The sequence below is a fragment of the Ixodes scapularis genome, unplaced genomic scaffold (genome assembly GCF_016920785.2).
Source record: "Ixodes scapularis isolate PalLabHiFi unplaced genomic scaffold, ASM1692078v2 PGA_scaffold4__175_contigs__length_147842914, whole genome shotgun sequence".
NCBI lineage: Eukaryota > Metazoa > Arthropoda > Arachnida > Ixodida > Ixodidae > Ixodes > Ixodes scapularis.
The window spans coordinates 62,483,304-62,511,158 of NW_024609879.1; the positions used below are offsets into that span (position 1 = coordinate 62,483,304).

The window sequence follows — 27,855 nt, forward strand, 5'->3', positions numbered from 1 at the left end:
AGTCACAGCTGGCTATAAGCCGCGCCAAGAAAGACGCGCGGATATAACAGTGTTTAAAGAGGGAGCGAATCGACAGTTGTGTCGCCTGTTAACGCACCCTCAGTGTGAGGTCATAGCGGAAAGTAAGCAGACGTTGTAAGTAGAGAAAAAAAAATATTGATCAAGAAAAATAAAATTTATTTAATTAAAATCACATATTTCTTATGTAAATCGGGTTTAAATATTTTTAAATATATTTTTATCTTTCATAGTTTTATTCGACATGCCAGATTTGTTATCTGTTTCAAGGGGCCTTAAACCTCAAAACAACTGCCCACTAAAAGTAATGCATTCTTACGCATTTAAGCACAACTGAATGAAACACACTCTGGATTTCGTTATGAACCACTTACTGCTTCTTGATGTAGGGCAAACGTATTTGGGCTTTAAACGTTGGTGAATATATTTTTTAATTGCCCTTGCCCCTAAGGCAGACATCAAAATATGTTTCACTTGAGATAAATATTAAACTCTTGTGAAAACAACACTCTCACCGTGAAATGCTTTCTATAAGTGAAGTAAAAAAAAAATGTCAATGTCTGGTGCCGGTCAGTCGAAGTTATATTAGTTAATATTATAGGAATGCCACTCATTTGAGACTCACCGCGTTAGAGAAATAATGACAAAACTGATGAACTGAAGTGGCTTGCCGGTCTATTCTACCTGCTGATGAGGCTGAAAAAAGGTTATTATGCTTTGTTCTTTAAAAAAAAAAGATTCTAAATTGTGCATTCTATCTCGCAATCATGGAATGCTCGAAGGAACTACGAAGAAGAGGAGGTGGAGGAAGAAGTATTAAATAGTTGATGGTCAGCTCTGTGTATGTCCTCCCCTGTCTGCGTGTAAGTGTTTAATGTTCAAGCTGTTTCCTTATAGACCGATTTGTACTCACTTCGGACGTGGACCACTTATTGTTTTCTTCGCCGTGCCAAGAAATGATTCTTCCCTTTTGATTATTCAATATCAGTCACACATAAGCGTTTAAATTAAAATTACCGAATGACGGAAACTCCAAATCAAAATAAATGCTGTTTTTCAGAATAATATTTGGTGGAAAGGGTTTATACAAATTGAGGCAGCAAGAAATTATGTGATTTAAATAAACTCCTTTTTTCTCCACCCCGCTTGTAAGTGTGCCGGTTAAAGCCCCTTGATAGAGTTAAGGCCTGTTCACACATGAAGCGGAGCGCTACAAGCAGAGCGCTCACCTCGCGCTAAGCGCGTGCTGACGGGAGCGTTCACCAGCTTTGTATCGCACCGTCGAAACTGTTGCTCATGGCAGACGATAAGTAGCTGACGGCACGTGAGCAGCGCTACATCAGCGCTTCGCTGCATGTGAGAACCGGCCTTTACTCAATGATGCTGTGCTGGTGCAGCGCACAAGCAACATTGAGGCACTTTAACCCTCGATGTTCTTCATGTCTTATATAGACGCTTTACACACGCGCCAAATTGAGCCGCCATAGCCGCCCTTCTCTTGTCTTACCGAGATGCCGAGCCACTGAATCGGGCGTTGACGAGTCTCCATAAGGGCCTATGCTGGGGAGAAGGACACAGTAGCACTTAAAGTGACAATAACCTGGCCTGCTGTGGCAATGGTGAAGTGAAGCGAACGGAATAAGAGGAAACAAAAACTGAAGGTCAGTTATGGCGGCGTCCATGCACAGCTCCTGCAAAGCGTCTATACGAGGGGGGATCGGTGGCCGAGTGGGCTAGCGCACACCAGCTCGGAGCACGTGGAGCGAAAGCTCGCGCTGCAGAACCCAGGGATCCTGGGCTCAATCCCCACCCCCGCCCGTTTCGATCTGGATGAGCATCGTACCGGCGTGCGGTCGTGTATCACTACTGCGTGGTGCACGCTAAAGACCCCAGGCTAGCGGTTGTACTGCACTGGCTAAATTGCTCATCTACAGCCGGGAGACTCGTCGCCCCTGTGAGGCAGACCAAGTTCTAGGCTGTATAAACATACCACACAACCCAATTTTTTTTTTTTTTTTTGTCTTATATACGAGAGAAAAAAAAGTGCCAATGAGCAGGTACACGCTTCGTGGGCTCTTGGAAACAAATGGCGGCGCAGCACTGAATCGTATTGGAATGAGCTATCGATCGAGACACAATGTTTTCGTTCTAGCACGTACTGCCTTTACGTTTCTCGCACGTCTGAAGAGTAATGTTTGTCGACTTTTAGGAATCACGAATCGTTATTTATCGAAGGATATAGGCGTATGTGTCGCTGCTTGTACTTCTGGCTCATGTGAGAACTGCATTCGTCCGCGTGTGCTGCCAATGCACAACTCAATCACGCGCCTCACTGTAAAAAAAAATGACGTTACGAGTTCGACGAAGGGCATCTGGTACGCCCCAGCGGGGAGCTGAAGATTAATTTCGACCATCTGGGGATCTTTCGGAATGTCTCCGAATTAAGCCGATCTTACGTTGTGCGACTGTGCATGTAATATTTGTACTCGTGTGGCATAAAGCCAGTAAAGACAGCACGCACTTCAAGTGCCATTCACGGTTTATTATTATGATTTTCTTGCCGCACGAGTGACCTTGCGATCGAAAATTGCAAGTACTATGTCAAAAGGGAATTAAAACCCAATTAATATGATAAGATTTCGCTTGCGATGTCTGAGCTCTAACGTTAAGCACCGTAGCTTCCACCGCACTTTTATGGCCGCACAAGCGACGACGCAACAACAAAAGCTTACTTAAACTCGTACAACGTGTATCAAACATAAAGGCATGATTGTGCGAAAAAGACACGTGCAAAAAAGCAACCCCAAATTGCACGCAAGCCGGAACAGGCAAAAACGGTTTCATGCCACCTTTAAGATACTAAAGTGTTTGATGCTAGCATATAAAACATATCATTTTGTTAATAGCTTTTTAGAAGGGAGAGAATACAGCTAGGCGAGTTAGTTAGGAAACGATTGTGAACCCATTATCAGGTTCACAAGTATGTCGTTAAAAGAATACAGTATGTAAGATTTCTGTGCGATAAATACCAGCCTGCAGATCGTCTCGTGCAGACGACCAAGCTTCATCCAAAGCAACTAGCTCGCGCTTTTAGCATTCCCGGTTAACAGTAGTCCATGCTAAGGTTAGACGAAGTAGTAGCGCGCATGAAGGCATCCTAAGACGAAGTAGGGTGTGTACAATCAAGAAAAGTTTAAAAAAGTTCATATTTTTAAGTTGTGTCGCTTTCAAGCTTAAGACGAAGTATAGCAGGTGCTGAGCGCGGACATCGTTTTGTCCGTGGACACGTGCTTAGAAACGTGATCACCACGTTCCTTGCTTCTAGCTTTACTGCCGACGAAAACCAAAATAAAAATTAGAGTTACGTCCAGTCATTTTACCCCAAGGTTTTCAGTTACGTCCGACGGAATTCGAATTCAAAATTAAAGTTAAAGTAAAAATTAAAGTAGACGGAAATAGAAGTTTAAGTTATGTCCTGTGTAACCTACGCAACCTTATTGAATGTTACACTTTACGGCCTATACATGATGTAAACGCAAACATATCGTGAATTATTACTACGTTACGTCCGATGCAGCATTCCTTAATTGGTTAAAAGCGCTTGGTCCTATCTCGTCTACCTCGTATACTCGTTTTTTAGGCGCTTCACATGTTAAACATCTACCAAGTAGCCCACCTATCCATTTACCGTAACCTTAATTTTAATTTCGGGCTCCGTCGGACGTAACTTCACTCTTTATTTCGAGTTCGGTCGGACGTAACTTTAATTTTTATTTCGTGTTCGGTCGGACGTAACTTTAATTTTCATACTGGGTTACGTCGGACGTAATTCGCAGCCTTGGGGTAAACTTACGTCGGACGTAACTTTAATTTTTATTTCGGGTTCCGCAGGACGTAACGCTAGACACTGCGCTAAACACGACCTTTCTAGTGCCACGCCCGCCGCCCCCCCCCCCCCCCCCCCCCCTCTCAGCTTGTGGCAGTGGAAGTAAATATTCTCGCCCGCTATCTTCGATAAGTCCATTTCTATAGGTATACAAACCCCGCTACCGACGGTTTTTGCCCAGCCCGATGTGCGTGATGCACACATCACTTCAAACGTTCCAAAGGCTGCGCGAACACAACTCGACAATAAACGTGCTTTCAATCAATCGCCATGAAATTGCTGGCAAACAAACTTCAGCTCCTTGCACTGCGAACGCCACCTCCCCAGCCCACGACTCTCCTCTTTTACGCGCGGAAGGCGCCGTAATCCATGCCGGCTACACAAAAACCTCTCTACAGTTTTGCTTCTGCGACGCCCCCTCAAGCTCATCCATCTGCCCAAGCACGGAAACGCAATGAAAACACAACCAAACAAAACAGTCGCCACGTTTACAAAAAAAAAAAAAAAAAAAAAAAAACCACTTTACCACCCGCGCGGTTCGTACCACCCTTGCCATCAATATCCCTCCCCTTCTCAGCTCTCCAAAGTCAAGCCGCACAACTTTCGCAAGAAACGCCAACAGCCAAACTCATTTCAGCGTCTGAATGAACTCATGAACTCACTCACAATCACGAACGTTTCAGAGTTCACAGGTTCACTGCCTATCAGATCACGAACCCATCACGCTCACGATGCTACTCACAATCTCATCACAAACTCATCACGCTCACGAAGTCATTCACCACCCCATCATAAACTCATCACGCTCACGAAGTCACTCACCGTCTCGTCATGAACTCATCACGCTCATAAAGTCGCTCACGATCACATCATGAGCTGATCAGAGTTCACGAAGTCACTCACAATCACATCATGAACTCTTCAGACTTCACGAACTCGCTCACAGCCACTCACAATCACGCGGTGAGTGTGAGTGAGTGTGAGTGAGCGAGTTCATGAGTGAGTTTGCCGAGGTATGCTGGTGACTTCATGGAGCAGCAACGATAATCAAAAGCTTTCCGGCCAAGCGTTTCAGATGTTTAATTCTGGCTACCATCTCGGTAATAAGGTCCCACATATCGGAGCAACTAAAACAGAAGAACCGAGACGCTGGGACGTTGGTCAGCCCCAGTGGCCGTCTGGTGTCTCCGCTGTAGGTGAGAAATCTTGCAGCCTGGGGTCCGTCTACCACATGTATCGCCCAGTAGTGACTTTATGATCGCACGCCGGTACGATGCTCATCCAGTTCGAAACGGGCATGGTTCTGCGGTCTTACTAGACGCCCCGTGCAAGAAGAACGCCCAACACGCGAGAAATCTTCATACCAGTTGCCGATGCCGCAGTCGAGGAGTGCGTCCAGCAGCTTGAGTTCTTCAGCTGCCGTCCACGTTCTGCACAGGAGGGGGAACTCTGTCGTCTGCAACGGATTCGAAAAGTTCATTAGCACACGCTGCCCTAATCTCCTCGGTGCGTGCAACACAGGCATACCACAACGGTGTAGCGATGATCGTTCCTGTGGGTCCCGGACTCCGCGCCCTTGGAGAAACAGCGGATGCAGATCGCCAGTTTCGGTTCGCAATCGACGCAGAGTATGTGGACTTCGGTGAGCACGGTCGGACAAAATGAACATGGCTGGGCCATTCCTAGCACTAAAATGTCATTCTATTGCAACTTCGTCGGCGGTATGCACTACCAGGAATGAAGTACCACCGAGCGACCACACCACACTCCGGGCACAAACGTTTTGCTGTAGTTTTGCAGCACAGATCATAGCAGCCTCGCCGGCCTCGCCTCCACACATTCAAGGATTCTGTTGATTCGGTGAAATCGGCCATGATGCAGTTTTACAACCACACTACCGTATACATTTAATTACAAACGTGCGCCTTTAATGAATACGTTTAATTTAATAAATTACCTTAATTCAAATTATATTTTTGCAAATATTTTTTAAGTTAATTATATAATCATGATAATTGTAAAACCGCAATACTACATTCCCAGTTGGAGGCCGGCGATGAACAGCTGATTCAGCTTGCTGGGCACAATATTTTTCGCGCGCAAAATCGCATGTTTCTCGATCCGGTCGTGGTTTCTTTCTGGTACTGTGTTTTTGTCATGAGACTGTGGCGCGCTGTCAAGTTCATCAGCTGATTTACGTACTACAGCTAGTATAACACGTTCCGCGTAATGCGCCACCATGGAGTGCTCCGACGCCGAGTTCATCGCGGAGAAGACGAGCATCTCCGTGGTGCCCAACTTCAGGCACGACAAGGTGTACCTGATTGCTGGCGACGTGGGGCCCTTCGAGCCCAACCTGCCGGTGCAGGTGCCCCTGTGGATGGCGCTGAACCTTAAGCAGCGGCAGAAATGCCGCATCGTGCCCCCGGCCTGGCTGTCCAAGGAATATCTGGAGGACAAGAAGCAGGAGGAGATAGATTCGCCGCTCTTCACTAAGATGCCGAGCGACCACTACCTGGAGGTGACGCAGATGCTGTTCGACGTGGCCGCCACGGACATCCCGGACGCGAGCGAGGTGCAGACGCTCGTCAAGGACATTTGGGACATTCGCCTGGCCAAGCTGAGGAGTTCGGTAGACGCCTTCGTGAAGAGCGACGAGGTGCACGCCCGGATCGATCATCTGACGGTCATGGAGATCAACACGGTACGGCGGTTGCTGTCCGCCGCTCTCTGCCACCTCAACAGGCTACGGCAGGTGAGGTTACGGCCGGATGCTGGCCTCTGCGACGATGTCGGGAGAAGGGGCGGGGGGCCTCGGCTGTCACTGCGCGTTGTCTTTGGTCGCCGCGCTTGGAAGCTCGATCTCGCGTCCATGAGTTGCTTCATAACAAGTGGACTAACGCTCGAGCTTTCCGTTGGTTCACAGCCAGGGTTTGCCATGACTGTTTCTTTCAGCTTCATCCAGCGAGAACAGTGGCGTCAGAATCGGGATGAAAGGAAATTTCCCTCATCTCCCAAACACTTACAACAACACTGAGTGAGATCCATGAATATTTGACCATTTCTGTTTCGGGCTTCGTCCTGTGAGGCAGGTTTAAAGGCTCAGAGACATGCCAGACACGTCTTACAAGAAGGAAAAGTATGCAGCCAGGTCGGCATAATATAAACCCTGAGACACGGAGAAACAAAATAATGGACAAGATGGCACAAAATCTCTTGGTATTTTGTGTCGTCTTTTCTGTTATTTTATTTTTTTGTGTCTTTGGGTTTAGATTATAACATCTTGTTACCAACTTTTTCATGCTTGAACGTGGCCAACAAGTTGCTCATGTCTCCACAAAGCTACTCTTGTCAGGTTGGCAGACAACCTTTGGCGCTTTGACCAGCTTTTAAAGCTTGTGAGCAAACCCTTGTGTTCCTTTTTTGCCTGTGGGACATGAAACCTCTTTGTGAATGAGTAAGATAAAACAAATGGGTGGTTTGGTGGCCAAATGTGTCAACACACTACAGCTTGCTAGCACATGGAGCAAAAGCTTGCACTGCAGGCTGTGATATCTCAAGTTCAAACTCCACTCCTGCTTGTTCTGAATGACTACCCGGTGGTGCACATTAAAGAGATAATGAAGCGAAATTTGGATTTCAGAAAACAATGCAGGAGCTGTAGGCGGGGCGATACAATCCCTAAAACACTATCGTAAGGCAATATCTCGAATCGACGGTCATATTTTTGGGAAAAAAAGTTTGAGGCTGACGAGGCGAGATATCTTGATGTCACGTCAAGATATATCATTTCCTCCTCTTCATTTTGCCCCCTCAAGGCGGAGAGGCAGAGAAGACGCAAGGCCGTTCCCTCTCCTTCTTGGAGAAACAAGACGTAAACATATCTGTCAAATGCGCCTCCTTTTTGTGAAAAATATGGTCATTTGTTCGATATATCATTGCATTAAGATGTTTAGATGTTTGTAGCATCTTGTTGCACGCTTTTGCTGCCGTGCTTTGTGGAATCCGGATTTAGGTTCAGCATCTCTTTAAAGAACCCAGGGGTCCGATTTTGGCTACTGCCAGAGCAAGATCTAATGTTTCTTTCGCAGAGCGAGTGAAGATAGCGTTTCCAGACTGTTTGTCTGCTAACGTGAGCGAAGGATGTGGTTCGTCTGCTATGAAACGTGACTTGCAGGCGAGAATAAAACAAGAAAACGCCGCACGTCGTCTGATAACACACTGGAAAAAATGGTCATCATCTGCTACGAAGTAAGCACCGCGGCGAGACAAGATCAGGCGCTGGCTGAAATTGTGATCGTCTGCTATTTTACGTTGAAAGCCATTGACTACACGCACTTCATTTGCAAATTTCAAGTTCAGTTGCCATACAGAAGCCGACATCGACCGGTGGACAGAAGTACTAAAGGGAAGCTACGGAGCTTCTTGGAAAAAATGAGTTAGAAGTGAATTCTAGTGGATTTTTACCCCGTGAACCCGAATACCCAAACCATTTGCTGCGTAAGTATTGCTAAACGCGAGAAAAACGCGAAAGACAGTCGCTGTCCGTGACGTCATCGACGGCTCTTTTGGCTGCCCAAGGCTAGGGAGGCGGGGCTTCAGTCCTATTTTGAAATTGCTCGTATGGCTCTCCAACGCGTCGCATTGAAATACAATTTTGATATCTGTTAATCTAAAGGCCAAATGAACGCAATTTAAGCGTTTTTTCTCAAATGTAGAAGTGCCCCATCTTCCCTTAAAGACGAGCACATCAGTGGCGGAAAGATCTCAATATTTGTACGTTGGCGAGATGTTCTCACTGAAATATTACCAAATTGTGAACTCAAAAACGGGCCAAAAATGTCTCACTGGTTGATTACATGCAAGCTCTAGCACCATGTCTAATCAGAAGCCGAGAGCGCTTTCGCTCTCACCTTCACCAAAATCAGACCCCATATTTCCAACTTGCAAAGTAAACAAGGTAAAGCTTTGCCATCCAGTCGTGCAAACATCTAATCTGATATTTAAGTTCACGAAAAAACAGCCAAATTGTCTTGTGCAAGAATGTTACATATACATGCAAAATGAATACCAGAAACTGCCTGCCAAATTCAAAAAAGAATAAACACCAACAGTGATAAGTCATACAAGAAATCATGCAAAAGTAACTGGATTCTGAAATAGTAGTGCCAAGCTCCCCATAGGGTTGCCATTTTGGCTCATGAAATGAGCAATTTCTCCTTGACCTCTCCATTCTTCGTGAGCCGATGTAAACTCGCTGACGACAGGTTGCCTTGGAGATGCGCTTCTATACCGACATTTTGCTTTCCGCACACCGACGAAACAAGCATACATCTTCGTACCATCATCAGATGCGGCATCGGTGCTTGGAAGCATTGAAAAATAATTTTCTTGTTTTGAAATATGCAAGAGCATTATCATTGCCAGAGATCTGTGGAAATAAGCATGATTGATAAGTTATTATATACACAATGCCAAAGATGGCAAGGAACGTTTTTAGTGCGGTGATATTTGCTCCATTGCGATCTTGGCAGGACTGGTTTAGAACGACCCTGTCGAAGCTTTGAAAGGACCAAAATGGCAACAAAGTCCGATCAGCCAATCGCCTTGCGAGGTTTTGGTCGTCTGTATCTTAGTATCCGTTTGTGTCCTGTTAGCAGGCAGGGAGGCAATAGCGCTACTTTCCCAGAATCCAGCGACTTTAGCTCAAACTTCTCTCACGTGCATCTTTCGGTTAGCGGACACCTAGAGCGAACCCAGAATATGTTTCTAGTTTACCCATCTTTGCTGCGACACCTTGATTATGTGCACCTTCTGGGTGGTGGCCATCTTCATGGTGACTGTCTTTTTGGCTATTCAGGTGGTAGGAGCTCCAAATTTCGAAGTTTTCTGATAGGCAAGCGAGCTAACGGAGTTAGGGAAAACATGCAGGCCCGATGTAAGGTACAGTGGACTCGCGATAATTCAAACTCAAATATTTCGTGCTTCCGGTTAATTTTAATGAATTAGAAAAATTTTGTTGTCCTACTATGTTTTTAATGCATTAGTAAGCTGCTTAATTCAAACAGCGTTTTCGCTTAATGCATAATATTTGTTCATCGTGGCAGGTTAGTATGCTTCTCACCGAGCACCTGTGTACTGTGGGAAAGCAATACCCACAAAGCTCGCAGTCATTTGCTTTTTCGTGGTAGACGGATGCTCGGTGAGAAGCTCACTCGATGGGACTAACGCACCGCAATTATGCAAGAGGAACTGACCTGACAATCTGCTTTCATTATTCATGCTTGTTTTTCCATGTTTTCTTTTTTGGGGGGTTCTTTTTTTTTGGGGGGGAGGGGGCTAAATTTGAGATTAAAGAATGAATATTTGCATATAGCAAGCAGATTTATAAATTTTCTCGATTAGAACAGCTGGGAGTCTCTTTAAGTTCAATTTTATTTCAAATCTGTCATTTACATGCCATTCCAATGTAGGCATTGGACTTCCTGAGGCCACAGTTCATAGATAAAGTTATATTGAAACTAGCTGAGCTTAGAAGTGGACAAGTGGAAGGTTGGGAACAATTCTTTCAGAAGTTCACCTGAATTTTCGTTTAAGCATGGTACAACAGTAGTAAAAAACTTGGAGAAACTATTCTACATTTGATCAGAAAATATTCAGCCAAAACCACTGTCACTTTGAACCTCACCAATGTTTTGTGTGTGTGCCTGCTTAGCATATGTAGCTATTCCTATAGCAGGTCGCTACTTTGCCTCGCATCAGATGAATTCCTGATAATTCCACCTTCTTATATTTCATACTGAAGTATGTGGCTTTCTGGAGTGTGAATTAATAAGAGTCGACAGTATACTGTAAACGACTTAATTTTCGCGAGGACCTAAATTTTGTGAATCACCTACGATTCGCAAAAAATAGGTCCCGCGAACAATTCCGGTAAAATGCAAACACATTGGAATTTATATTAAGATCCCACCATGTCGCGAAAATTAGAACCCACAAATTATTCCAAAACTTCAGCTTTGAGCTAAATCACGAAATATTGAGCCCGCGAACAATAAGTTGTTTACAGTATATAGGAGAGGATACACAGCACGGTGAACGGTGCGATGGGGTTGGCCAAATAGTCCTAGTGGCACGCGCCCAAGTAGCCTCAACCGATAGTGTCTCCGCCGTCCAGATCGCACAACTAAGGAACAAAGAAAAACAAGTGTCTCATTCCCATGGCAACCGGGCACGCATTCTTTTTGCTGGGAGTATCTGCTCTGACCTTGACGAATGCTGGCTTGAACACTGCGTCAGGGATCTCTTCGGTTTAGCGCATTCATAGGACTGGTATTGCCGCAGGTGAGGCACGAAACAAGGCTCAATGGCGAAGCAGTCTCTAAGCGACACGTGTAGGACAAGTGCCCAAGTTCTGCATGGCATGCTGCCCCAGAAAAGGACTTCGAGCATTTCTCTCAAAGAGAAGCATGGGAAACCGGGCTCGCGATAAGCCGCCATTACCTGCATATTGAGGAGCTATCTGGCGGCACCGCTTACAACCAGGGCAAGGAGAGGACTATCTGGCAGCTGCAATGTGTTCGGTGTCCACGTCTACCATATATATATAGTATATATCTTGTACCATGGATGTAGGTAAGCTGGTTTAATATAACATTGTAGTCCTTCAGAGGGTTAAAGTGGGCGACTTCATTGTTTTCCTCCATTCTGGGTACGTCAAAGATTTAAACATGACTGAGAGAACAGCCCATCAGTGACACCTTGCCGGCTGAAACCAGTAAGTTCCAGGGAAATGTTTTCATAAATTAAGGGGTTCACAAATCAAGGGTGACATAGTAACGAAAGTGTGCACCAGCTTTTCCTAACTGGTCATTGTGGACTTTGGTACCAAGACAACTGGAGGAATAGAGTAGTAACTAGTTTCCTGTTGCCATTGCTGACTTCAGTCCAAAAAGGTGGGGGCAGGGAGGGCGGTTGCCTCCCTCTAGACATTTGTTTCGTAATGGCAGCACCCTCATCTCCTGTACATTTCCTTACGCCACTGCTTCAATCAGTTGTTACTCCTCACTGTAAAATTATGCATCACCACTTGCCTTTATTTGCATGTGCACTCTTTTTTATGTCTGTCCACAGTTTGGATTTTGTAGGTGAAAATACAGGCTGTGCTTTCAGTGTGTCTCCCACAAAACTGCTTGTGGCTTGAAAATCGAGAGTAGTTTACATCAAGAAGTTCTGTTCCCTAGGAATTCGTCAGGGTATTGACGAGTTTAGTAACTTGATGTCTCGCTGTACTTGGTTTGAAGAGGTGGTGTCAAGATCCTGTGGCCTGGAGATAGGCATGCTGTATTGTCTTCTGCTTTTTTTTCTGATGACAGCCACCTGGTGTCCACATGCCATTGCAAGACTTTCTTGCTTGGCAAGCAAGCTTTCGAAGGGGCCATGAAACAAATCTGTGCTTAAAACGAAGCAAATTAGACATTGAGTGTATAGCGAGCATGAGGTCAGTACAAGTTTGGGATATGGTGACTCTGGTTCTTGCTGTAGATGCGAAATTTTGCCAATGCTGTATCACCATGGGGTCTTTAACAAGGGTAACACAGTAATAATTACATAAATGCATGGCAGTGCAATGATCACTCAGATTGAAAAGGGCAGGGTAAGTGTCAAGCACGGGATATATGGGCTTCAGGTTGCAGTGCACTAATACACAAGACCACCCACTTTCAGGGTGTTGATGTCTAAGATGAGAGGGGTTGGGTGATGTCTGAACGACGCCAAGCTGTGACTGGCTTTGTTTGAAAGGATAGAGGGTAGACCTCAATGCTAGATGCCTTGAGGTCTACCCACAATATTTTTATAATAACCGACAAGAACTCGACGTTCTGACATCACTGCAACCCCCTGCGTAAGAAGCAGATGAACTTGTGCTCTTCATTAAGTGCACTATATCACATACACCCACTTGTTTGGTTTTGGAGAAAAAGTAAGCTGAGGAGGGGAGTGGCTTTTTTTTTTTTAGAGCGCAGCTCTTAGGGGCCCGTTTCCGGCTTGAGCGGCGTCGCCGTCGCCGTCGCCGTCGCCGTCGGTGTAACCGCGCGGTGCATCATGGGAAATGTCCCATAATGCACCGCGCGAGCCCCCTACCGGGGTCACGTGACTTCGTGGGGGGGCACGTGACCCCCCCCCCCCCCCCGAGGTCACGTGACCCCCCGAAGTCACGTGACTCCCCTGAGGTCACGTGACCCCCTCCTCGAGGTCACGTGACTCCCCTGAGGTTACGTGACCCCTCCTCGAGGTCACGTGACCCCCGGCGATGTCGCGTGACCCCCCGATGACGTCATCGACACTGATGACGTCACCGGCATCCACATCGTCATCGTCATCATCACTGATGACGTCAACATCAGTGATGATGACGATGCGGATGCCGATGTGGATGCCGGTGACGTCATCAGTGATGATGACGATGACGATGTGGATGCCGGTGACGTCATCAGTGATGATGACGATGACGATGCGGATGCCGGTGACGTCATCAGTAATGACGACGATGACGATGCGGATGCCGGTGACGTCATCAGTGATGATGACGATGACGATGTGGATGCCGGTGACGTCATCAGTAATGATGACGATGACGATGTGGATGCCGGTGACGTCATCAGTGATGATGACGTCATCAGTGACGTCACTAATGTCGTCACCGGCATCCGCATCGTCATCGTCATCATCACTGATGACGTCGTCAGCGACGTCACTGATGACGTCATCGGTACCCGCATCGTCATCGTCACTGATGACATCATCAGTGACGTCAGTGATGACATCATCGGCATTGGGGGTCACGTGACCCCCAAGGTCACGTGACCCCCCCCCCCTGGTTAGTCTAACCCCCCCCCCCCCCCCCCCCAGCGCCCTTCCGTCCTCCTCCTCAAGAGCGGCGCTCCAATTCGGCGTTACAGGGAGTTGTAAGCGGCTTTCACTTTTTAGAGCGCAGCTCTTAGGGGCCCGTTTCCGGCTTGAGCGGCGTCGGCGTCGCCGTCGCCGTCGGCGTCGGCGTAACCGCGCGGTGCATCATGGGAAATGTCCCATAATGCACCGCGCGAGCCCCCCACCGGGGTCACGTGACCTCGTGGGGGGTCACGTGACCCCCCGAAGTCACGTGACTCCCCTGAGGTCACGTGGCCCCCTCCTCGAGGTCACGTGACCCCCGCCGATGTCGCGTGACCCCCGCCGATGTCGCGTGACCCCCCTATGACGTCATCGTCACTGATGACGTCACCGGCATCCACATCGTCATCATCACTGATGACGTCACCGGCATCCACATCGTCATCATCACTGATGACGTCACCGGCATCCACATCGTCATCGTCATCACTGATGACGTCACCGGCATCCGCATCGTCATCATCACTGATGACGTCACCGGCATCCACATCGTCATCGTCACTGATGACGTCACCGGCATCCACATCGTCATCGTCATCATCACTGATGACGTCACCGGCATCCGCATCGTCATCGTCATCATCACTGATGACGTCACCGGCATCCACATCGTCATCGTCACTGATGACGTCACCGGCATCCACATCGTCATCGTCATCATCACTGATGACGTCACCGGCATCCACATCGTCATCGTCATCATCACTGATGACGTCACCGGCATCCACATCGTCATCGTCATCATCACTGATGACGTCACCGACATCCGCATTGTCATCGTCATCATCACTGATGACGTCATCAGTGACGTCACTGATGTCGTCACCGGCATCCGCATCGTCATCATCACTGATGACGTCATCAGCGACGTCACTGATGACGTCACCGACATTCGCATCGTCATCGTCATCATCACTGGTGAAGTCATCAGTGACGTCACTAATGACGTCATCGGTACCCGCATCGTCATCGTCACTGATGACGTCAGTGATGACATCATCGGCATTGGGGGTCACGTGACCCCCAAGGTCACGTGACCCCCCCCTGGTTAGTTTAACCCCCCAGTGCCCTTCCCTCCTCCTCCTCAAGAGCTGCGCTCTAATTCGGCATTACAGGGAGTTGTAAGCGGCTTTCATTTTTTTCTTCCCTTCTAAACAGATTCCTATCCTGTGCTTTATAAATATGTATAGTTTCCAGGATTATTTTCTAGCCTAGCCAGAATTGCAAAACCTCTTCACGTAGGGTTACAAAAAATGAGTGGCAAGCATTAAACGAGGACACGACTGAACGAGTCAGTGTTTTTGCGGTAAACACGTAACCAAACAAGACTCCCGAAAATAAACACTTTTATTGACTCGAACATGCATGGGCCGGCAGCCAGGTGTTGTGGCTAAAGATATTGGCTGAAACTTGGCTTCCCCTTTTCATTTCAGGGTTTCGGTGACGGCTCTTCTTCTCAGAGCCAAGTACTCTGAGGTGCGGGGAAAGGATGCCGCACACAACCACCACCATCATCAACACTCAACGTAACCGAAGGATCCAGACAGTGCTCGACGGAAAAGAGCACTCCGCGGTGCATCCCGTCGGCTCAGTCTTCGAGCATCATGGAAACCAGTCCCGCATCTTGGCACTCCTGGTCGTTCAGTCTCCTGTTCTGCATTTGCAACGGAGAGAGACAATGCAAACATTTCATTTGTGGTACGAAACCACCCCTGTTGGCTTTACGTTTTTGTGAACTTCGACGCGCCATTCGATTGACGCATCGGACCTATCTACACTGCAAAGCTTGTTAAACTAAAACTTTAGTTTGTACTTATTTCGTGGCTGCAGAAGGAACCCCTGGCTATGGTGTCCGGAGCACGTCTTCGACCGGTGTGTTTACTGCATCCTCAAATGTGGTCCCTCGGTTTTCACCCGATGATGTCAGAAAAGCATTATGTTGTTTGATGTCGTCGCGATCCTGCTGATGGCACAGCAGGGAAGAGGATACGGCAGACTGCCGTCTGCTGTGGTGCGCTCTCGGCTCGACGGTTCATGGAAACTTCTGCAGCAATGAGTTGGGACGCCGTGACACTGGCGCTTGCTCGTCGTTTTTGCCACTTCACGACCGACTGCCAGGATCACAACGTCCAACAGTAGAACATGCCAGCTCCTGTGAGGTCACTCGTTGCCTCCTTAGGACCACTTTCGACGCACGAGCCATATGGGATGCTAAACACACCAATCTAAGGTGCACTCCAGTCACCGTGCTTCTGGCAGAAATACTGTTAGGAAATAGTCTCATGCTCATGGCTTTTTGAGAAATGCAAACGGGGCAACGCTGTGTTCACCAACGAAACTAAGTGAAGCTGCGTGGCTGTACTATTGCGGCTAAGGACGCCGTTGCAACAGGGATGTGCCACATGGTGACTGAGTGCCACATTAAGGTGGGAATTTGAAGTGATTGTACAGTTCCATTGTGCCAAGTAGTAGAAGCGTTTCAGATAATACTGATGATTGGAGCAAAATTCAGTCATTGTCATCACACTTGTTCCAGGACAGGGTGCAACTGCGACTGGAGCGTTGCAATAAGTGGCCTCTATGGTGTACATATCTTTTTGTGTGGCCACGGTCCTACCAAGGCCACTTTCAAAATGTGGGAATTAAGGTTTATTTCCTCAATACAGGAGAAATACTTCTTTCATGGTTTAATGAAGTTTCCTATTCACAAAAATGTATTAAAGGGGCCCTGCAACAACTTTTTGACTGATCTTTAATTTGCACCAATCCTGAGCGCACTGAACGTTGAACCATAATGAAACTTTTCTTTTCTCAAATTTCGCTTTAGTTTAAAAGTTATAGGCAAATTAGAATTACAAAAACAAGCAAAAAAGAACCTCCTTCATGACGTAGTAGGTCCTGGCTTGAGCGGCCGTGAACTAGAGGAGGGATAGTGAGCTCATCGAGCGCTCACGGCTGCCGCACTCCGTGTCGACGGCTCGAGAGGGCACCACTAAAGCACGTGTTGGATAGGCTGTATGAAGCGGGCGGTCAGGGCGGCTTGCATTGCATTTGCAGCACGGTTAAAGACTAATTCAGCATAACACTTCATTGGCCACAAACGACAGCAAACACAAGGTAAATATCAGTTCAGAACGGGAGCCACTTCGCGCTGGGATACCGCCAAATGGCAAAATCGCCAGCAAAGCCGGCGCCGAAAGCCTTGGGAACGCTCGGAACCGGTCGGATCCTCGACCGCAGCGCCGCCGCATACATCCGGGACCTTTCTATGCACGCTGTTCGTCGGCGCCTCATCGCACCAGCCCTTTCTAGTATGCGCAGTTTTTTCCGCCGCTTGGTGGTGGGTATGTCGACGGGTCATTTCTTGTTTCCTTACTTTATAAACTGCATTTGTTTCTTTTCTGATCTCATAAACCGAACGAAAACTACTTTCATACATATTTTAAACGGTTCGCGACACTTATATTTTGTATCTCGACTAAAAAAAAATATTTTAGCGGTTCTGACCAGTAGTAAGCCCAGGACCAAAGACGTCAGATATTGCGCGCTTTCGCCAACGCGGGTCGCCCTCGTAGGTGGAGGAGGTTTCCGCATCGTCCGGTTAAAATATGACGCACTGATATTTAGTTACTCTCTACATGCCCGCTGGCTTGCCCGAACCCCAAGAGACCCGGAAACCACAAAAAAGGGAGACGCCTAAATATGATTGCAGGGCCCCTTTAAAGGGGCCCTGCAAGCACGTTTTTACTAATTTTTAATTTGTACCAAACCTGAGCGCACTGAACGTAGTAACTTAGTGTAACTTTTATTTTCTTGAAATTCGCTTTATAGGCAAATCAAAATTACAAAAACAAGCAAAAAATAACCTCCATCATGACGTCCTTGGTTGCTTGAGCGGCCGTGAACTAGAGGAGGGGCAGTGAGCTCATCGCGAGCGCTCACGGCTACCGCACTCCGTGTCGACGGCGCGAGAGGGTGCCACTAAAGCGTATTCTGGATAGGCTGTATGCAGCAGGCAGCCACAGCGGCTCTTATTGCATTTGCTGCGCGATTAAACACTAATTCGGCATGACACTTCATTGGCCGCAAACGACAGCAAACATTGGGTAAAGATCAGTTCAGAGTGGGAGCCACTTCGCGCTGCCATACCGCGAAACGGCCAAACCGCAAGACAAGCATCTCGCCGAAGGCCTTCGGAAGGCTCGGAGCCGGTCGGATCCTCCTGCCCATACGACCGCAGCGCTGCCGCGTACATCCGGGATTTTTCCGTGTCGGCGCCTGATCCCACTACTCCTTTCTAGTATGCGCCGCCTTTTCCACCGCTTGGTGGCGGGTATGTCGACGGGTCATTTCTTGTTTCCGTACTTTATAAACTGCATTTGTTTCTTTTCTGTTCTAAAATAGTGAACAAAAACTACTTTTATAAATAATTGAAACGATTCGCGCCACTTATATTTTGTATTTCGACTAAAAAGAAGCTTTTAGCGGCTCTGACCAGTAGTAAGCCAAGGACCAAAGACGTCACATTTTGTGCGCTTTCGGTACCGCAGGTCGCCCTCGTCGGTGGAGGAGGTTTCCGCGTCGTCCGCTTAAAATATGATGCACTGATAATTAGTTACTCTCTCCGTGCCCGCTTGCTTGCCCGAACCCCAAGAGACGTGGAAACCGCGAAAAAGGTAGACGCTTAAATATGATTGCAGGGCCCCTTTAAGGGGAAATATAAAGTTAGTATTCAACTTCTTAATGATAAAATATTGATTAAGTAATTTTTTATCCAAAATCTTTGATGGGGTCACGAAGAAATAATCATGAAAAAGTGGCAGTTTGTTGGGTCTCGGGACATAAAGGTTGCTCAGGCTCCACCGGCTAAATGGGTCGAGACGTTACACCAGAACACACTGAGCAAGTGCCAAAGTCGGAAAATTTGACAGCAACCCAATCAAAAATGGGCACTTAATTAAAATAATGCCTGGATGCTCAAACAGGCACCTAGCCGCATATCACGGTATGTACATCCATCCATACGTGCTACATCGAGTGCGCAGTTTATCCACTATGCAACTTACCCAGCCCCAGCGGATCAGCGTGGGCACGCATGTCAACTTGAGGGTGTTGTCTGTTCTGAAGGGGTTGTCCCTCTTGACCCAGCTGAAACAGGAAGCCACAAATGTTAATAAGTATAACTAGGCCTTGGGGTGCGAAGGTAAAATGCCTCAACATTTCAAACCGATCAGTTATTTTCTCGTGTGAAGCACTAGCTCCACCTAAATTATTTCTCACTAAAAAGCCACATATTTACTGAAAAAAAAAAGCAAAAAAAAACGGTCAAACCAATAGACTAGTGCATAAGAACCCGATGTAAAACTATGGAATCTACCTGGGGTTTTGAGACGTGTTCAGTTTCTTTATATAATGCTTTTGGCGTTTCAGTAACACAAATTTTGTTTTGAGCATTCTGGTGTTTTTATTAACCCCTTAAACGTTTTGGACGAGCTAGGCTCGTCCACTAGAGCCATCCCCAAATTGTTTAGGACGAGTAATGCACCATCGTTCTCCCCTTGGCTGTTTTGAATGACCCAGGCTCGTTCAGAGCATGGTTTTCAGCGACCGCACTGTGTCGTGTTCCCACCTGTTATGTCAAACATCAGGGCTCTAGTTTCGGTTTGAGGTCGGTGCTCCTGCTACAACAGAGGTGGCAGCAGCATCAGTTTGCACTATGCAAGTTTGTTTGGGACCAGTTCTTTATGCATAACTTCGCAAGTGCGATTCATCCCGGGAGAGAACTCGCACAATGCCAGCACGTGTGAAATCTGACTAGCAAATGCAGAAACAAATTTTGAGCCTCAAGTAATTTTTGGGGGGTTATTGGACCCTGGTGGCTCATCTTTCCTTAAGTATTTAGGTCTGTATGAATGCCCCGTAGGAGTCCTTTTATTGAAGGGACCTTGAAAAACAGCAAAGAGAAATTAACAATCTTTGTCTTTTAACTTTTCTGACGTAGAACGAGGTGAAAACCAACTCACAGGTCTTTGTCTATGCTGCACGTGAGGAGAATCGTATTGTCAGGACCATCCTTCAGAGCTTCTTCAATTGCAGGCTTTGCTGGAAAAAGAAAGGGTTCACCCTCTCAGCGGCAGACTTGTAGTATTTTCAAAACAGGGATATTTTATTTGTTACATTTCATTTATTGTCCTCAAATCGCCCAAGGACATCATGTAAGGGGAGAGTCTCCGAAAGTAATGATTACTTCTTACAAAAGAAATACAAATATAAAGGAGTATAGCATGCATTCACATGTGGTAATCAGCATGAGCTGTAGAAAAACCAACCGCCTAGATCCACAGCTTTGACGGCATGCAATGTATCTGGTGAAAATTTGCTATAATGTGTGCTCAACAGAAACAGGCACCGCAGTGGTGGTCAGTGAAAAAAGCTTGCCACACAGCGGTTTTGGCATTTGGTTGCTACCAAAAACAAAATAAAGGACATCTTTGAGCTTGATTTACTTTCTCTAGTCAATTCCAATATTTAAAGGCAAAAGGAGCATACTTTCTTATGCATGGGATCGTTCCCGGTATTTTACATTACCGTAGGAGATATCACTGCCCTTACAGTTAACAATTTGGTGAGGATATTGAGAGGCGATTTTGCAGCTTTTTTTCCATTTGTCCCCGGCACAACAAATCCCCTTGCACCTTCCCATCCCTTGATCCTGTCACCTTGTTGCGATACAATCTGAGATAGTATTGTAACAATGTGCACAATAAAAACGTACTGCAACAAAATGCGCACTCTGCCTTTAGCAAAGTGCACCTTGTGCTGAGTCTTTCCCTGGTACCACGGAAACTTCAGTGTGCTGAACACGTTCCATGTTCATAGGGTGACCACACGTCCCGTTTTAGAGGTTGATTTCTGCCGTCCCGTCACTTTGTTGCAATGAAGCCTCATCTCCAGTCTGTGGAGGAATGTGCATAGTCGTGAAATCAGTACGAACTTCTTGTGAAAATGTTACATCTGTAGAGTACAATTTGGAGCTCTTTCTATGGTTACATCTGCATATAAATTCATTTGCATAAATGCGTGTGCAGAAAATGTTTTCTATTGCCAGATTTGGCACGCCTTGGATGACAACCTTCTCCACCTATTTTTGAAATACTTAGGGTCTGAATGAAGAACCTAGAAAAAATGTGCATTTTACTCTAAAAAATGTAAACATGCACCCTGCCCCCGCCCCTATTGTCCCCGTCTTCACCCGATGTCCCGTTTTCTACTCCAAGGATTATGGTCACCCTACATATGTTCAGCACAGATGAAGGGCCTATTTTTAGCACCATGCGATCAAAGGTAAAATATTGTTTAATGGCCCCCCTGGCTGCAGCACTTAAATGGTATCCTGTTGTTAGTGGCAGGCCATTGCTCTATCATGCTGCCCTAAGGGTCTTTGGCAAACTCGTCGTGTCTGTCAGAGACCTGTGACTAGATAGTTACTCAGCTGCTTTGACTGTCAGAACCGCGGTGCCTTCGGGCAGACTGCGGGTCAATGGATTCCCAGCTGGTGGAATCGAAATGCTGGCCGAGGTGTTTGGAATTTGAAGATCTTCACGTGGCCCAAAATTAATGCCCAGTCCTTTGACAAACTCTGTCCACATGCCCCTTGTTGGTTTGTCAAGTAAACGAAAGTTATAGAATTTCGTTTCAAACTTTGTTCAGTTCAGAGATAATGCTATTAAGATGGGTGACCTCGACAGCAAATTTGAAGAGTTGTAGCACTCAAACGTGCAGCATAGATGTCCTAGCACTCACTGTCCTGCATAAAATTCTGTGAACTTTGTCCCACATAAAATGGCTATGTAGGACACATGGCACGTACTGCACATGGTACTACCTGCAAGGGGGAACTGTCCATTCCCCCAAAAAAGTTGTGCTCTTTTTTTTCACAGCTAAAATAAACAATGCATTACCAAACGCTCATCTCCATCCAAATATAGCCAAGCCAGATGCCTAGTTTTCATAAGTATCCATTGTCTCATTCGAAAGTTGAGCGATCCGTCGACCGCCATTTTCCCACTGAAAATTTCAGAAAGTCAGAGGTAACTTCTGAATGAGACAACGGATAGTTCTGAAACTTCGGCAACTGGTTCGGACCACTAGTGTAACATTTGGGCAGAGAACGAGCATTCGGTGATGCACAGTTCATTTTTATGGAGGGACATGGAAAGCGTGAACCTGGTGCATGGTTAGATATGTCTGTTATGTAGTAGTGCCTTTGATTGTGTCTACTGTCACTGGGAAGCAAACTTGCTCAAGGGCGATGAATATGACCAAGTCCTGACTTAAAACAAATGCCTATAGACTTGAGTCTTGACTTCTTTTCAGTTTCGATCCCACTTCTGATCATCCAAATTTTACATGGCGTACTGGAACCCGAGGCCCTATAGCTGCAGTAACATTTCCTTGAGTCCTGCATAAACTCGTACATGGACAAGAGAGATATATGCTGAGGTTAGCAAGTCCTCGCAACCTCTCGACAATCCTTAATTTAAGAACATTAAAATTCAAAAACAAAAACGAATCCAGACTTTAAATATGGCATAGTTCTTAATCGGGTTCATGCGACTCTCAAACTGTATACCCAATTTCTTTTATGAGCCAACGGATACCCTGCACTGCCACATATTTTATCCTTGCCTATCTCAAATTACAATGACAAGAAAACGAAAATATTATGTTCTATGTTCAGACGGTGTTGTAACTCTGAAGTAGACACGGGGCAGGTGTTCTGCCGGAGCCTGGTGCCGGCATCGTAGTCAAAATGGAAGACCGGTCTAGATCCAGGGCGTCTCTTGTCTAAGACCGTTTATTTTTAACAGAGAGCCCCGTGTACATCAGATGTTGCTCCTTTCAAAGTTTCTTGTTTCCTTTGCCGATAGGGAGGTGCCTCTCTCAGCAGGTCCGCAGCCAATCGGGTTCCGATCAAGATCTATCGGGGCACTTCCCCCCTTCCCCTTTTGCGAAAGCACAAGTGCAAACACGGTCACTTGGCGAAGCCAGCTCAGAAGGGCGACGACGCCACTCTGTTGCGTGGAACGAGACAGGGGGAGCGACCATCCTTGCCTCCATCGCAGCCGTCCCGTAACCTCCCAGGCGCCGACTCCCAACAAAGAGGAGAAAGATTTAGCCGGACTGCTGAGTTAGCTGCCGTCATCGAGGTTTATTAGCTCGCTGGGTCCAGGCATCGCTGCGGCGGGGAAAAAAATCCTCCCAAGCATGGAAAAGCTGTCTCGTAGCCATTCCCGGCCAGGGAAAGAATAAGGCAGAAATCCCAAAAAGTCACCACCAAGATTTGGTGCGATGGCGTCCCAGTGGCGGGGGAACAGTGCCTTCCAAGTGGATGAAGGGGTCTCTCTCATGGCTGTTCACTACAGCTTCTCCATGGCCTGGAAGACAGGAGCCACCGCTTCACTCCTGAAGAGATCAACCTTCAAGCAGCACGAAGAAACGGCACACAAACGGAACTAGTAAGTGCCCATACCGCTTCCGAAGCCACCAGGCATTTGCCCATTATAAAGTTCTACCTTAAATTGAAATGCCTTCTTTCAAAGTGTGGCATGAGGCCCCAATGCCAGGATGAAGTCAGTTCACACATTACAATGCAGTTACATAAAAAAAAAAAAAACAAGAAAGGCCTCATTCCTCACCTATAGGTAAAATAATAACCGGAGAAGTACGAAAAAGCAAGCAACATGACTTTAGAAGACCTACCCAGGCCATCTATGTTTGTGTTGGCTGATCCCTTTTTATACTTTCAGTAAAATTGAGCTGCTGCAAAGCCAGGCTCCACCGTCGAAGGAGCACATTTTTGGATGACATTCGGGTCAGCCATGTCAATGTGCAGTGATCGGTAACGAAGACAAATGGGACTCTGTACAGGTAGCAGGGTAGTTTTAGAGTTGCCCTCATCAGGCATGCCCAATACTTTTCCGAGGCACTAAATGCCTTCTCTTGGGTGCTGGGCTTTCCGCTTGCGTAGAGCACGGGGTGTTCCTCTCCACAGTCGTCCTCCTGGCAGAGAAAGACGCCCAACTCGCGATTACTCGCATCGCACTGCATAACAAAGGAACTGTTGTTATCCGGCGTCCTCAGCACAGGAAAACTTCATAAAGCGCTCTGCAGCCGTCAAAAGGCCCACTCCATTCTCTCCGTCCATGCGACCCTTTCCAACGCGCCCTCTCTCAGCATGTCCGTTAGGGGCCTAACTACCTCGGAATACCGTGCTATGTAGTGTTGATAACAACTCGTCAAATCGAGGAAGGCCCAATGTTTGTTTTCTACAGGTTGCGAGTTTTTTTTATTGCCTCCACTTTGAGCTCGTCCGGCCAGCGTCAGCCGTGGCCCTCTACATGCCCCAGGAAGCGCTCTTCCCCTTTCCCTGCTGGCACTATGCAAGTCTTACTGTTAGTCCGGCTTTATGCATTCGACTGAAAACGTCTCAGAGGTGGCTGAGTTGGTCTTCCCAAGTGGCTGAGAAAATGGGCACGTCATCTAAATAGGACGGGGCTAATGTTTCAGTGCCCTTCAACACTCCATCCATTAATCTAGAAAAACAAAAGGGGGCAATTTTTAGTCCAAAACTTAGCACAGTCAAGCGAGACCTTCCCGAAGGAGTTACAAAAGCGGCATATAGCTCACTTTCTTTGTCATGGGAACTTGCCAGAGCCCTCGAACAAGGTCGAGAGTTGAGACGTACTTGGCTCACTTACTTCGTCCACCCTCTCCTCGAGGTTTGGAATCGGATACACTTGGGTCTTTAGTGATCACGTTAAGTTTGAGATAATCGGCGCATGGTCCAGAGTCCTTTCCAGGGCTTCCCACAAGAATCACCGGTGAGGTATAGACCAACACGCGACCCTGACGTCACGCCGCTGCAGTGGCGCTGTCGACGGCCCTGCGCGTGCTCAGACGCTTCACTTCACGCGAGTTCAGTTTCTGCACACGCGCAGTGCCCACACCTGGTGTGGGCAAACGCGGGCTTGTTTGTAAACAGCCTGTCGGTCTATACTCACTTTCGCAAGAGACAATGACTCCTAACTTTACCATCCGGTCGATCTCCAACTTTAGGATTTCTTGCTGTCGGGGAGCCATGTGGTACGGCCAACGCATGATTGGAATACCAGAGTTAAGCTCTAGGTCATGCGTCACCACTGACGTCTTCCGAGGATCTCTGAAAATACCCCTTTAAACTCTTTGATCAATCACCTCATGTCCGTCACCTGAGACGCCGTCAATTGCTTGCATTGTACTGTGATAGCAATTACCTCCGTGGCTCAAACAAACCTGTCTGTTAGCTCTCCTAGTTGCGGAACTTCTAGCTCACTCTCGTCGGACACATTCAGCGCAATGTTGATTGACTCAAAGCTACTCGCATAGGGTTTCGCTAGGTTATAGTGGTAAATCTAAACTGATTTACGTTTACCTTGTATCTCAATGGCATAGTTGGTATCCAAAAACTTTTGGGCCACCCGGAGAGGCTCTCCTCAATGCACATCCAAGGAGTGCAGCAAAAGCACTGCATCTCCTTCAGAGTACTGCCAAAACTGAGCGCACTTCTGTCATAGTACCTTTTTGCTCTTTCTTGCAAAACCATCATGTTAGTCTCCGCGATATCTCTGGAGCTCTTGAATCTTTCTAACAGGGTTAGAATGTACTCTACTACGGTGGGGTCAGAAGCCTCCGATTCCCATGATTCTCCAGAAGAGTCTGATCGGCAAATGCATGCCTCGACCGTAGACCAGCTCTGCCGGGCTACAGCTTCGTGAGGTACGGAACGGAGGGCGAACAACTTTGGCCTAAACGCAGGCCTCCCATTCTCATTTGTGCTAGTATATAAGCGCTCGCAACACGCTCTTCAGCGCCAAGCTGTGTATTAGCTTAATACTGCACCTTTCGACAACTCCCGTAGTCGAAGCACTAGTGAACACGGTTCCCCGATTGCACAGGATTTCTCTGGGAAACTCCACCCGCGCAAAGACATCCACAAGAGCTTTTACAATCTTGGTCGAACTCGCCTCCTCAGGAAGCTCAGTCGCCGTGCAAGGCATAGTAAGCACGTAGCGGCACCCCGACTTCGTAATAGGGAGAGGTTCGATAATGTCTGACACTAGACGCTTGAAGGGTTCAGAGGTCAGAAGTACCAGCTTCAGAGGCACCTTCAACTTCTCGTTTGGTTTTCCCACCCTTTGACACACATCACATGCTTGCATCCGATATGCGGCATCCCGAAAACACCCAGGTTAATAGAACTCCCACAGGAGCAGCTCTTTTGTCGGGGGCAGCAGTGCTTCACTGTGCGAGGTTACTTCCTCTTGATCGACCTCTTTCTGCCATTAGGTCCGTCTCCCCACTGGCAGAGGTGTCTGCCTTTTTGGGCTGATGACGTCGGGTGTTTTGCTGGAACCCGATGCCGGCCTCGTCAAGAGCGGTCGAGATCCAGGGCGTCTTTCGTCTAAGACCGTTTATTTACATATGTATAAATATAATGATGGCAAAACAGAGCCCTGTGTATGTCACAAGTCGCTCCTTTTAAAGTTTCTTGTTTGCCTTGTTCGTAGGGAGGTGCCTCACTTGGGAGGTCCGCAGCCTATCGGGCAGCAACAAAGATCCATCGGTACACCTCCCCCCCCCTCTTCCCTTTTCTCGAAAGCACAGGTGCAAGCGACACACCCATTCAGAAAAGTCAATTCAGAAGGGCGACGACGCTAGTCTGTTACGTGGAACAAGACTGGAGGAGGGATTGTCCTCGCCGCCATTGTCCAGAAGCCGTCCTGTAATCTCCCTGGCACCGGCTCTTAACAAGGAGGGTGAAGATTCTATCGGATTGCTGAACATTGGCTTATTGGGTCCAGGTCGCTGCGGTGGGGAAAGAATCCTCCCAAGCATGGGAAGGGTGTCTCGTAGTCATTCCCAGCTGGGAGACGAATAAGGAGAAAATACCGAAAGGTCGCCGCCAAGGTTCGGTGCGATGGCGTCCCAGTGGCAAGGGAAGAGTGCCTTCCAGGTGGATGAAGGGGTGTCTCGTAGTCGTTCACTACAACAGCGTGACATTGGACTGCCAGGACATAGCAGCACTTTTACAGGCTGTAGGTGATACTTGGCCAGTGTAATGCAATTGCTAGCCTAGGGTCTTTACTGTGCATAGCGCAGTAGAGACAACACGCCGGTAAGATGCTAATCTAGATCAAAACGGGCAGGGCAGGGGAGGGAGGGAGTGAGCTCAGTATCGCTGGGTTCTTGAGCGCGAGTTTTAGCTCCACCTGCTGCGATCTCTCCGACAATTTGCATGCCGTAAACTTAACACTTGCAGTAGACAAAAAGAAGATCGTGCAACCAACCGCCAGCACGCGGAAATAACTATACCTTACAAGTTGTAACGAAAATTGACTGTCAGCGCGTCGGTTTTTAATAGCACGTTACAGACAAAATGGACGGACAAGGACGAACATCCTTTGACTGTCAACACATAGCAGACGCTAGCGTCGAGCACAAAGTACAGTACCATGAAGGGATCGTGCGAAAGGATGAGGAAGTGAAAGGGAGAGGAGACAGGGTCGAGGGCGGCAGGAGAAACCAAGGAAAGCCCGGTAAGGTTAGGGGGTGAAGGGAGTCGGCCGGTGTCTTGGCCAGCCTTTAGAGAACCGGGTGGAAATTGTCACAATACCTGCCACGCAGTCGGGGCACCAGCTTTTGCCGCTGGCATCTTCGGAGCCGGTGAACAGGCACAGCAGGTGTTTCTCGTCCTTCAAAGGTGCCACCGTCGACTGGAATTCCTCAAAACTCTTTACTGTGATTCTCTTCGCCATCGTTAGTTTGCTGCGGTGGATCCGAGCTAAAAAACGCGTTGATCACACGGTCACACGGTACTGATCACACTTGGCAAACACACGCCCCCTGAAATCCTTTTTTCTTCGAACAAAACTAAACAAATAGATAAATCGTTGTCGACT

The 27,855-nt window shown here is 47.4% G+C and overlaps 3 protein-coding genes across 3 annotated transcripts in view; 1 reads left to right on the forward strand and 2 right to left on the reverse strand.

The window, feature by feature from the left end:
• The window catches only part of LOC8052701 (transcriptional adapter 2-alpha), a 42,336-nt gene extending 36,555 nt beyond the window's left edge, over positions 1-5,781 (reverse strand). Inside the window, exons 1-2 of the mRNA XM_029976472.4 lie at positions 5,432-5,781; positions 5,269-5,360 (exon numbers count right to left, since the gene is read on the reverse strand). Coding sequence (XP_029832332.2) covers positions 5,269-5,360; positions 5,432-5,584 — 245 coding nt within the window. The 5' untranslated portion in view covers positions 5,585-5,781. The remainder of the gene's footprint in view (positions 1-5,268; positions 5,361-5,431) is intronic.
• Positions 5,548-15,671, forward strand: LOC115316938 (DNA replication complex GINS protein PSF2). The gene is made up of 2 exons (XM_029976474.4): positions 5,548-6,659; positions 15,289-15,671. Exons 1-2 carry the CDS (start codon positions 6,144-6,146, stop codon positions 15,328-15,330), a joined length of 558 nt encoding a protein of 185 aa, XP_029832334.1. The 5' UTR covers positions 5,548-6,143; the 3' UTR covers positions 15,331-15,671.
• LOC115316940 (thioredoxin domain-containing protein 17) lies at positions 15,185-27,823 on the reverse strand. The gene is made up of 4 exons (XM_029976475.4): positions 27,570-27,823; positions 19,879-19,957; positions 18,922-19,003; positions 15,185-15,509 (listed from the first exon to the last, which is right to left on the reverse strand). Exons 1-4 carry the CDS (start codon positions 27,709-27,711, stop codon positions 15,444-15,446), a joined length of 369 nt encoding a protein of 122 aa, XP_029832335.2. The 5' UTR covers positions 27,712-27,823; the 3' UTR covers positions 15,185-15,443.
• Positions 27,824-27,855: the final 32 nt, after the last annotated feature.